This window comes from Ambystoma mexicanum, chromosome 12, assembly GCF_040938575.1.
Source record: "Ambystoma mexicanum isolate Mex_15411 chromosome 12, UKY_AmexF1_1, whole genome shotgun sequence".
NCBI classification, from domain to species: Eukaryota; Metazoa; Chordata; class Amphibia; order Caudata; family Ambystomatidae; genus Ambystoma; species Ambystoma mexicanum.
Genome location: NC_090936.1, coordinates 360398717 through 360411218, shown reverse-complemented (window position 1 = coordinate 360411218; position 12502 = coordinate 360398717). Strand labels below are relative to the sequence as shown.

The 12502-nt window shown below is 44.3% G+C and overlaps 1 protein-coding gene and 1 long non-coding RNA gene across 3 annotated transcripts in view; one reads left to right on the top strand and one right to left on the bottom strand.

Annotated features, from left to right (window-relative positions):
- The window catches only part of LMNTD1 (lamin tail domain containing 1), a 2112860-nt gene that overhangs the window by 1722989 nt on the left and 377369 nt on the right, over window positions 1-12502 (bottom strand). For both annotated transcript variants that reach the window (XM_069628478.1, XM_069628479.1), the window contains exon 5: window positions 6366-6459. In XM_069628478.1, coding sequence (XP_069484579.1) covers window positions 6366-6459 — 94 coding nt within the window. The remainder of the gene's footprint in view (window positions 1-6365; window positions 6460-12502) is intronic.
- LOC138513536 (uncharacterized) overlaps window positions 1-12502 on the top strand; it is a 539144-nt gene that overhangs the window by 259961 nt on the left and 266681 nt on the right. The window lies entirely within an intron of this gene.

Here is a 12502-nt window from a genome sequence, read left to right as displayed (position 1 = left end):
CTGGCAAACACATGGGACTTTGGCAAAGTCACACAGCCTCCATGACAGAGGTGCCTGTCTCCAAAATGAATACCCCCATCTCTGCGGCTTTACCACGTAGAGCTGCATGACCACAGTGGACAAAAAGCATAACACACAACTCGCCCAAGTAAAAGGAGGGGTGGCCCTAACAAACAAATTAAATGCTACTGTTACTGCAGTGCCACAAGTCTCCTCCACATAACCCTTAATGCCCCAATTGTTCCTTATGACTTAGCATAAAAGGGTGGGGATTAGACCAAAGTGAGGGAGTTTGGAAGAAGGTCATCAAAGCAAAAAAATGTTCAGAGAGTGAGGATATAGAAAGGAGAAAGTGCTATTGACAGTATGGAGAAAGAGAAAAAAAGATCATGGAGGAGGGGAAAGACAAAATATAAGGGGAAGGGTGGAGATAGAGGAGGGAGATAACAAGATCAAGGAGTGAGAGGTTAGGTATGGAGGAGGGAAGTATCAAAGAAAAGAAGGAGGAGAAGGACAGCAGCATAATAGGGCAGTAAAAGGACAAAGAGTGGTTAAATCAGGAAGCATCAGGGGGAATCAGTCCCAATTAGGGAATATGTCCCTGTCTCTATCAGCTGGGGTAGGTCCGTCCCTACATCCTACTATGGTTGCTGTCTTGTTTGTGGCTAGTGTTTCTACACAGAGGTGAGAGAAAAGGGGCTAAAAGGACCAAGCCTGGTTGAGGCCAGATCATTAGACACAAAAGTGAGAAGAAAGTAGAGAAAACGTTCACCTTCACATACCGTCAAATGGAGTGCAAGTTAAAAGTTACTTCAGCATGAAAAACCACCAGGGACAGACTGGGAAAAAATCAACTATCAACTGGGTCTCGAGCTTCCAGGTCAGGAAGGCCAATGTGCGCCACTGATCATGCCGGAAGGCTCTTCAAAGCCTAGCAACTGTCAGGGACTTTGTTAGACCCAGTCAGGCCAATACAGCCCATACATGAACTGCTGTGAACTATGGAATTTAAACTTAGAACCATGGTCTTACCTAGCCTTGCATTTAACCACTCCATCACCCTCCATACTGGTATATGTTTTCCCTTAATTTCTGCACTGAGAAGACATATTCTGTTTTGGTTAGAGTATCGCCATGTTAGCCCTTGTAGGCCGTATGCCTTACGCCCTGTGATTGACATCAAAATATTAGAGTTGCATTGAACTCCTTGGACTTTGCATCTTTTGTTCGCGACAAAGGACAGAACTTAATGTTTGTAATGAGCATGAAGCTCCATTAGGAACTCAAGGAAAGGTATTGAGGCACATGCCAATCAATCACAGTGCTACATAATGTATTACTAATAGATTGTAAGATGCCTTAGATGCTTTAGAAATTATTTACAGTTATACCCTTTTACTTATGGCTATTAGGTGGTGCTTTAAACACTGCCTATATGCCAAAACCACTGGCTTGGGACTTAAAATAGAAGGGTGATGGCATAAGAGGAGGAACACACTGTCTGTCGATGGTATTTGACTGTATGGCCATCCAATGACTACTCATGGTCATGCTAGTCCCTATAGCCATTCCCACACGCTACCTGCCCCTCTCCACCAACATCACACAAACCTGAGATCTCTTTGAGCTAGCTCTTTGCTTTTAAGGGAGTGTCATTGCTATTTATAATCAGTTCTCTGAAAGGTATTTGCAGCTGTAAACCAGCGCTTGATTTAATAGAATTTATTATCCAAGTGTGCCACTTGTTTTATAAGCAATATGTGTTCTTTTAAGGGGATTCCAGTGCTATTTTAAGTGGCCTTGAAAGGTAATGGCTTCATCTAGAAGCAAATTGAAGTCCTTGCACCTGTTCCTTGCACTGGATTCCTGTTCAAGAACTGCCATAGCCAAAAGTTGGCTATTATTTTGGCATGAGATCAGCATTTCACTGGCACTGCCATAATGAAGCAACAGAACCTGAGGAGGGGGGGCATTACTCGTAGGGCAATGCCCTTGGGCGATTAGAAGCCCGAGTGAAGCAAGGGCTTTAACGTAGCCCTGGAGGCATTCCCTGACCGGTAAAGCCCCCCTCTGAGGGTTGTTTTGCTATTAGTACCCTGGCAAGTTACTGGGGTACTAATAGCATTTTTTCTCTAGTTGAGGGACGGCACTGTGACCGTCCACTCGAGAAAAACATGGAAAATAATGGCCACCATGGATTGTAGAGAAGGCACTGCACATAGTCCCTTCTCCCTTTCCATGGCAGCCATTACATTTTTTTTAAAAAAGTGTTTAAATAAAGAAAATGGCTGCCATGGATCGGGATGAGGGGACTACACATAGTCCTGTCTCCCTTTCTTTGATGGCCAGAGACAGTTAGGCAAGGAACAGTGATGCCCTCGCACAGGTAAGTCCAAACCGGTCGGGTAATGACCCGGCAGGGCCAATGAGATTGATTGTAACAATCTGATTGTCCCTCACCGGATACTAATATGCCTTTGTACCAAACCCATTTTCTAGCTTTTGCAATTTTATGATGAGGTAGTACCATTATGAAATGTTGGAAGTATTTGTCCTATGCCTACACAAAAGTCAAAACTGTTGGCTTGGCCCGTGCTTTTTTGTTTTGATGAAGTGTTGGGGCTAGAATTTCAGTCAGTTGTTTATTGGCATGAACATCTAGATTATTTTCATTAACAGAAGGATTTGGAAAACGGAATTTGCCATGTTTGAGGACTGATGGAAGAGCCAACCACACATAAGCACAGTAGATCAGTAAATCAGAAAAATGAAAAGAAATAAACCACTCACAATGGGTATCACACTCAGTCGCAGCACAATGTCCAGGCAATTTGTCGCTTTGGGGTCCCTAATGGCTGATGGACAGGCCGAGGTTTGCCTGAGCACACTCAAACAATCTCTCCCTTAACACATCTTGCTGGAGGTGTGGGACCCTTTAACTCATCAACAAGACTGTATCCTGTGTTTCGCAGTTATGATATATGATATGGCATTTATACCGCGTCTATACAAAAGTGTTTCAAAGCGTGACAAGGCAAGGGAGGGGAAAAAGAGGGAGGAAAAAAACAACGATATTACTAGGCCTAGTGACATTCAGAATGTGCAAGCACAGGGTGGCGGGGAGGGGAGATGTGCCAGGGGCGGGGGGAGCAGGAGGATGGACAAGTGCAGCACATGGAGAACAGGAACACAGCAGTAGTGCAGCCAACAGGTGGCAAGTGCATGTGTTGGGAGGCAGACAACATGTGTCTGATGTGCAGGAGAGGGGACTGTAGGGTTACATATATAGACCACAAGTGCAGGGGGTGCCAAGAGGCAGTGGGGATATGCACCTAGACAGGCAGGGTCCTGGGCCAGAGTTTGGAGGGTTACTAGGTGACCCGTGCATGTAACGTGCAGGAGATCAGCAGGGGAGCTGGAGAGAGAGAAGGCAGGAGCAAAGAGGAAGGTCTTGCGGTGCTTCCGGAACCAGAAATGGTTCTGCTCAAGTTTCAGAGAGGAAAGGAGGCTGTTCCAGAGGGAGGCACCAGCCGAAAAAAAGAGATCTACCCCCAACTACTTGCTTGGAGAAGCGAATGACCCTCTAGGAATTGGAGGAGGAGGAGCAAAGAGCTTGAGTAGGAAGATATTTTGGTAGAGAGTGTTGCCGGTTTTGCAGTCCCAGGCCCCAGAAAGCCTTGTTGGCAATGCAGAGGTTCTTGAACTTGATCCTTGCAGCCACTGGGAGCCAATGACTAGATTTAATTGCTGCAGAGATAGGAATCCTGGGCTTGAGGCCAAGAACAAGTCTTGCAGCCCTGTTCTGGATGAGTTGTAGAGGACGGAGAGAAGAGGCAGGTAGATTTAGAAAGAGGATGTTGCAGTAGTCGTGACTAGAGAGAACCAGAGCACTGGGGACAGTGAGCTCCTGGAGGAAAGTGACGAAGGGAAGAATACCTCTGAGGAGGTGCAGCTGGTAGTTAGACTTCTTAGAGACATCAGAGATGTGAGGAGAGAAGGAGAGCGTGGAGTCAAAGATGACACTGAGGTTCTTAGCCTCACAGGTAGGAGTAGGAGGAGGGCCCAAAGTGGGCAGACAGAGAGTGAGAGGAAAGGAAGGTGCAGGCGTGCCGATGAGGAGGATCTCTATCTTACTGGCATTAAGGTAGAGATCATTGGCGGCACACCACTCCTGGTTTGCGGACAGACAATCCGGGATGAGAGAGGGAGAAGAGGCAGCTGAGGGGAGCCTGATAGTGAGCTGAGTGTCAGTCGCATAGCACTGAAAGTTGGAACAGAGAGCAGCTATGCAGGTGGGTGAGGGGTGGCAGGTATTGGTTGAACAGCCATGGAGAAAGGTTAGACCCCTGGGGACCACCACAGGTAGAGAGAGAGAAAGAGGAGAGGAAGTACCCAAGTTGTGCCTGGGAGGGTCGGTCACAGAGAAAGGAGGTCTGCCAAGCCAGGGCCTGATCAGTGATACCCAGGTTATCACGGATCCAGTTGAGCTGGACAGCATGGTTGACAGTATCAAAAGCAGAAGAGAGATTGAGGAGAATGAGGACAGAAGGATGGTTAGTGCCAAGGGTTGTGAGCAAGTCTTCACGGATGTTCAGGAGAGCAGTTTCCGTGCTTCTGGCCGCTCTGAAGCCAGACTGATGGTCATGGAGACAACTAACAGATTCAGTGTGAAAGTTAAGCTATGAGATGGCCAGTTTTTCCAAGAGTTTGCCCAGAAAAGGAATAATGGAGATCGGGAGATAGTTAGCCGGACAGGGGGGGTTCGGCTGAGGGTTTCCTAAGAAGAGGGTGCACACAGGAGTGCTTCAGGGGGGAAAGGAAGGTTCCAGTGGCAAAAGAGTGGTTGCAGAAGTCAACCAAGGATGGAGCGAGGGGTCCTTGATGGTTTTGGAGGAACATGGAAGAACCTGTTTTGACGAGACTTTCATAGATCAGACTTGTTTAGAAACCTTGTCAGGGGTGACCAAAGGAAAGGAAGAGAAGGGAGGAGGAGAGGCGGCCACAGGAAGGCCAGAGGTGTAGGAAGGAGTATAGGAAGAAGGAGGAGGAGAGGACGAGAGGGAGGACAGGATGTCATCCCTTTGATGATTCTTTGGATCATCATTCTCCTTGGAAGTCAGGAGCAAAGTTAGAGCTCAAAAACTTCTCTGCTAATTGGAATATCACAGAGGACTTTCATGGGGATCTTTCACTCAAGTAGATTGGCCAGCATTAAAATCTTTATTTTGCTTTTTGAAGTCTGTGTATAGTATCCTATAATTGAAGTCAAGGTTCCCTGAATGATATGTGTTCGTCCTTGGGGCAAAAGCAAGAAGCCAGGAGTCGGAAACTAAAATGAATAACTCGAGCATCTGACATGCATAAAGTCATGTAGTCATGTATAAGTGTGGCTGCAGACGAAAGCCTGCTATCTGAAGCATTGTTAACACCTGCAATTGGGACTGGCAAGATCATGAGAATTAGTCATTACCATGACTAGATTAACTTTAATTGAAAAATATCATTCTGTCTACATCAGAGATATGTCTTAAGATAACAACTAATTTGCTATGCCTTTATGTATTTCATTTTTACTGCATATATTGTGCTCATACAACGTTTGGATTTTCAAAACGGTTATAAACACTTTTCAGATCATATGCTGCACAATGTGTTGTCTTGAAGGATTCTATCACTGTACAATTTTCACAAAATCGAAGGCCGTCATACGCTGAACTCCTATCTACACGAATTAATAGAGCAACTCTAACTGTTTACCCACAAACTGTTCATTTTCCTATCTACACGAATTAATAGAGCAACTCTAACTGTTTACCCACAAACTGTTCATTTTTTTTAGAATAAAAGGATAACAATGTATTGCAAAATAATCACATCCAATCACAAGTCGAATTAGGCCTGACCCATTCAGAAACCATAACAAGTACCCGAAACTGACATAGACACCAAACCCCGAAACAAATCGCTCACTACCATGGCCTGTTCATCAGTAAAGAAACAATATGGTTGACAAAAATATTTTCACATTGAAATATCATTTTATGTCCATTAATTCTTTGGGCATGTGGTCTCCAACCATGGTCTACGGCCAGCCGCAAGTAGCTGGGGACGGATAAGAGTATCATTCCCTAAGCATCTGAGGGTTATCTGGCCTCAGTAGCCATCTACAGGGGCAGAAGGCGTTAATTATAGCCCGAGGCACGTCACAGCACTAATTCATGCCAGCACTATGGTGTGGGGAAGGGTGTGTCCACCCTTTTTTCTTCTCTTGGTCAGTCTTTTCCAGTCGTGTTGCCCAGTAGGAATTGACAGTTCATGAACATGAAAATACATCTGAGATTTTTCTAGCAACTCTTGCGTTTTACCTTTAAATGTAGGTCCTTTTCATACTGCAGCTGGTCTTTGCATTCCCAAAGCTGCTCCTGAAGCTTCTGTCGCATTGCAAACTCTTCCTCATATCTAATCAAGAACACAAAAACAAAGTTAATTATTTCAAACATATTGTGTCTCAGTTAACACAAGATGGCTTTTATGACATTATCATATCCTTTTATAAAATAGTTATTAGGTATTTGGGTTCTGCCTGTAGGGGCGTCAATATAAGAAAATGCAGGGGTAGCGTAAGTGACATACCAGCCTGATTACATGACACGAATTGTCATCACATGGCCTTTGACTCTGAGGACATTACAGGATAGTATGTGTTATATGCTCCAGGGCCCTATTGCAAATACAATATGCTAAAATAAGTCTACGATCAATTGGGGATTCCTGAATGCAGGTGGCAGAGGCAGCAGCATTATCCTGTTGCTCCTGACCCTCTCCCTTTTATGATTGATGGTGATTATGAACTCTAAAAAGAAAATTGATTTAGCTGAAAATCCAGTTCCTAAGAAATCAAAATCTGCTTCAGGGATGGAGGAGACACCTAGCACACAGGATATATATTCATTGTTGCTGAAGATGGCCCAGGATCTTGGAAAAGTTGTGGAGGATGTGAGTGATGTCAAATCTACTATGGAGGATGTTTCCTTGAAGGTGTCACAGTTGGATTGCCGGTATCAGCCTTGGGAAGTGGATCTGCAACCATTACTTCTGAGATGGCTGGCAGTTTCAGGGCTTATAACAGCCTGAAGGATGAAGTTCAGAAAGGAAAGGACAACAATCTTGAACTAGATTTGAAAGTCAGAGCTAGGAATCTGAGGCTGGTTGGTGTTGAGGAGGATGTTTCAGAGGACTTGATGAAGCTAGTTTTGGACATTTTAAAGGCCTCCTTTCACTATGATCAGGCTGTTTTGGGTGATCTGGATAATGCTTATAGGGTTGGCAGAAAGGATGGACCAAAATGCAGACAGATCCTCATTTCCTTCACTTACAGAAGGATCAAAGAAGAAGTGCTCAGGTTGGCAAGGAGGAAGGGTAAAGCCTACTATAAAGGGAAACAGATTTTCCTCTATCCTGATTTTACCAAAGAGACTTTAGCCATACGGAAATCTTTTAAGGAGGCTAAAGAGAAGGCCAGGCTTGCTGGGGTGAAGGCTTTCCTAAATAGGAATAATGTATTAACGCTCACCCTGTCTGATGGAGATAAATCCACTTCAGACCACAAGGAGGCGGTTGGGTGGTTGGAGCCACTGTTGAACAGGGACACTTAGTGTGTCCTATAACGTTTATTTGTTATTGATGTTTTTTATTTTACATTGTTTGGCTTTGTCAATATGGCGTCTCAAGTTCAAAACTGTTAAACGTTTTTGTTTTTGAAAGTAAATGCTCTCACTTGGCTCGTGCTCCTCATCAGCTTGCCTGTGAACTTTTGCTGGAGGATGTTCGGGAAAACGACCCTGCTGCGTATCAGAGTCACGTTGTGGAATCAGAAAATACAATATTAAGGCTTTTACACCAGGCAAAGAGAAACACACCAACACGGGCTTGTAAAGATTCCCAGAATCTTTATTGCAACACTGAACAGTTTACAAAACAAAGTACACAAATAGGTATTTGGCCGTCAGTACTTCACAGAGACCACCAGCAGGTTCAATGTGAGCAGTGAACAGGAATTGCTAGCTGGACATCAGCATATTTATACAGTTTCTTCGTAACAATGTCCAGCCTCTTACGAGTTAATCATGTACTGGGCTAGGGTTCGCGCCAGGTTCATTCCTAATTTACATATCTCGTGCATGTGGTTTACTTCTTAATACATTTACTAACAAGTACTATTATTCTCTGGATGTGATTTTACACTCTTTATACATTTGCTTCAATGCAGGTCAAACAGATGTTTCGCATATCATGTTTAAATAGCATTATTGTTCTTGTAATCTTGTAGGTTAACATCGCCGATTCAAGTAATCCCCTGATCCCTAGGTCAAGAAAGGACAAGGTCTACATGACCCTAACATATAGCCTGCAGGCAGGTTGGACATTAACTCGCCTACAGAGGTTGAAAAGGTTAAAGTGAAAACAAGAGGACACAGGTCGGCCATTTTACCAAAATGGCGGTCTAACCTAAAATGGAGGCTTGATTAACTTAAGGTCACAACCTTGCAATACAGATTTCCTCGCAAAGCGACTGGGCATAGGCCAACATGTACAATGAAGACGAAACAATATTATATCAGTTTCGACAAACCCTCCTTTTGGCCTATGCCAAGCGCTTAACTACCTTCGATCACTTTACGACTAACTCCACATTTCAACGATACACCCCAAATCATTATCAGATATATCTATTGCCATTAGATCAGACACTAGAGTTTCTTTCAACACATACTCCTTGGAAACCTTATTTGGGGTGTATTTTTTATGTCCTAATACACTTGTTGCTTGCGCGCAACATCCCCCTAATACTGAACATATACCAGGGAGACACTATAAACAACAACAAAGGAACAGTAAACTACCCAAGATAATCAGCAGGGCCGAAAGCAACTTCCATCCCCACGACCGTAGGAGATCCCAAAACCATGCACTAAGTTCCCAGTTTCCCTCAGGAACATACACTTCTGAACTAAGAACATGCAGATTTTGGATTGCCCTAAAGATCATTGGAGAGGAGTCTGGTACGTAAACGCAGCAAGCGGACCCCACTAATTTACATACTCCTCCACGCTCAGCCAGAATGACATCTAATGCCATCTGGTTCTGAAGAGCTACTAATTTTATCGCTTTCTGTTCTAACGTCATATTATAGAGTATGTCAGTGGTCTGGTTGATGGTTCTCTCCAGTACTCCCGCTAGTCCCCAGATATCTTCTGAATTCATAATTTGCCCAAAAAATGGCACAAAGGATTTAATTATGTCCCCAAGAGTTTGTGCTGGAGTATCCCCCTTCACATCTCGTCGTGGACAAGTCTTCGAGATTTCTGCAGTACTGGCAAAAAATACTCCAGGTAATAGAATCCCTAAATAGCAAGTTCCTTGCCAATCCATAGGCAACCATGGAAATGCCACATTACCACAAACGAAATAGACAGGTTCACGTACATACAGAGGTCTGTTCTCACTAGTCAAATTCGCAACTTTGGCGCAACTTCTAAAATCACCCATTGACCGTGTTCCATTCCTCTGTATGCAGAAGGAAACTGAATCGGGGCTATGGTTGACAGAATATGATGGAGGCGTGGCATCCTTATTGCCTATAGGAGCCATTTTGAAAGAGATCAAAGACTGAATGGGACGAGACAATCTATCAGAGGGCCTAACAGAGGCAACGTTCGGCTTACTCCTATTTGCAAAAAGCGAGCATCCCAGGGGCATCAAAACACGTTTTTCAAAACTATTCAGATTTGTACCATCAAAGTTCCCTGAGATGCTGTCATTCCAACGGCCAAAGAATAGTGCTCTAAGAGAAGCATAACAAGCAGTTGTCAAAGGTAAAGGATGAATGTACCAACCTAGCCCCTTATCCCCATGTTGCGGTAAATGCGAGCAGATCCAGCAGTTGGTCTTATTGAAAATTGCATGAGTGGCATTCATTATTAACAAAAGAGTATTATTCTGATAGTTCCGTCTATGCGAAGAATCTCTAGGCGACAAGATATGCAATTGCACGGAAGGAGTGGGTATAACGGATACATTTTCAACAGATAAAAAGTCCTCTAGCGGATATGCTTCCTCCAGGTACCACAACCCAAAACCAGTAGTTACTAAAAACCCAGTTATTATTACAAAAAGGCAACAATACGTTTTCGGGGTCTCCTTAGACGTTTGCTCATTGTCTCTGCTAGTCACATATTTATCTAAACGTTTGGTATGAGTGGTAGCGGGTGCATGCATCGTAGTCTTCAATCGAAAACTCCAATTGTTCGTTTGCTGGCGACTCCAGTCGCTCGTCTTCTTAATGTCTTTCCCACAGTCCTTAGCCAACAGAATCCTTTCGTATAGTCGGGCCAAAAGGCAAGCCCTCAAATGATTTCTCCAATCGCACAGTCAAACCGTGCCGTACGTCTATCTTCTAGGACGTAAATTATATTTCACAATTTCTGGTGCTGAAGGATCAGAAAGCAATGTGTCGTCACTTCCCACTGGAGGATGTGAGTGTACGGAAATGGGATCAGAAAATGGATGATCCAGAAGTACCACTGTTGGAGAGTGCAGAGACAAGATGGCCGTTTTGTCTGGCCTTACGAACTCTGGAACGGTCTCCGATACTCTCTTGTCGGTTGTTGCTGTTTCAGGCACGTTGGTTACAGCATTGGAAAGGGATTCTGTGTCTTCTGTATCGTATGAAACGGACTGCGGGATCCGTTTGGTGTGTGTTGCATGTATACAATTCTTCCGCCCCGCTACCCGCACCGCAGTCTGGGTGACTAGCAGGACCTGTATGGACCCCTCCACCAAGGTGCAAGGCAAGACGACCTTTCAAAAACTTTCGTGAGGATCCAGTCTCCTGGTCGTAGACTGTGACCGGGACCCTCGTATCGTACAGGTAATGCCTCTCGCACCTGATGATAAATTGAAAATAGATTTTTAGTCAACTGGTTACAGTAGTCTGAAAGAAGCACATTCCCTACATCCCGTAATGAGCGACTCTTTGGCATACCCCAAATATTAGCAGGCCTCCCCTTCACCACCTCAAAGGGAGAGAGCCCAGTCTTAGTTTGAGGGGTTGTTCTCATCGACAGCAACACGATTGGTAAGGCGTCCGGCCATTTTAACTTGGTGCCAGCACACGTCTTAGCGAGCTTGTTCTTTATAATGCCGTTATATCTTTCCACTAATCCGGCACTTTGGGCATCTCTGGCCGAATGGAACCGTTTATCAATCTGCAATCCTTCACATATTTGTAGGATTACAGTAGCGATAAAGTGTGGCCCATTATCCGACCAGATGACTCTCGGCAGCCCGAACCTAGGAAATAACTCTTTCAACAGAGTCTTTGCCTTGGTTATGGCAGTTGCATCTCTAACAGGGAAGGCCTCAACCCACTTGCTAAATGCACAAATGACGACCAACACGTATTTAAGATTGTTGCAATGTTTCATCTCAATAAAATCAAAGTGGATGACCTCAAATGGAACAGAAGGTGGAGCGAAACTTCCTCTAGGAGTCGAGGTACCTTTTCCTACATTGTGCTGCAAGCAGACCATGCACCCTTGGACAAAGCGCTCCGCAATTTTGAACATTTTCTCATTGGCCCATACACTGTGTAACAATTTAGTCAATTTACGTGCACGGACATGGGTCGGACCATGAGCCATAATGACCATCATTGTAATATAGGCGTCAGGGAGTAACCATTTTCCTTCAACATTGTCCACCCAACACCCATCACCATCCAATCTCCCTGCACCCTCGACCCATTTCTTGGTCTCCTCTACAGTAGCATCTGCTTGAATGTCTTTTACAGAATGAATACTTTCACCAAAAGTGCAAACATTTACAGTTTCCCTTAAAGCTTACATTTCTGAACTAAGATCAGTGGCAGATTGTTTAGCTATCTGATCAGTGAAAGCATTCCCTTTTCCTATATCATCTGTAACCTTCTGATGTGCTGTACATTTTACAATGGCTAACTGAACAGGGAGTGCGAGCGCTGAAAGTAATCACACTATTAAAGTGCTGTGCTGTATTTTTGTGCCATGTGAGGTCAAGAATCCTCGTTCTTTCCAGAGTCTACCGAAGTTCTGAACCACCCCAAAGGCATACTGGCTGTCGGTATATATATTTACTGTAAGCCCTTCAGAAAGTTCACAAGTTCGAGTTAATGCTATCATTTCTGCGGCCTGCGCGGAATTATGCATGATTCTTTTGGTTTCCATAATCGTGCTCAAAGTAGTGACGGCATAAGCAGCCGTGGATGTACCATTCGGAAGTTTGAAACAAGAGCCATAACAAAATAGCTCTCCTTGTGGGCTATTCAAAGGCGTATCTTTCAAATCGATTCTACCATTAGTCTCTTGTTCTGCAGTGTAAAGGCAATCGTGTGACGTTTCGTCACCATCAACAGTATCTTGCGGGACAGGTAAAAGTTCAGCCGGATTTAATACACAACACCTCT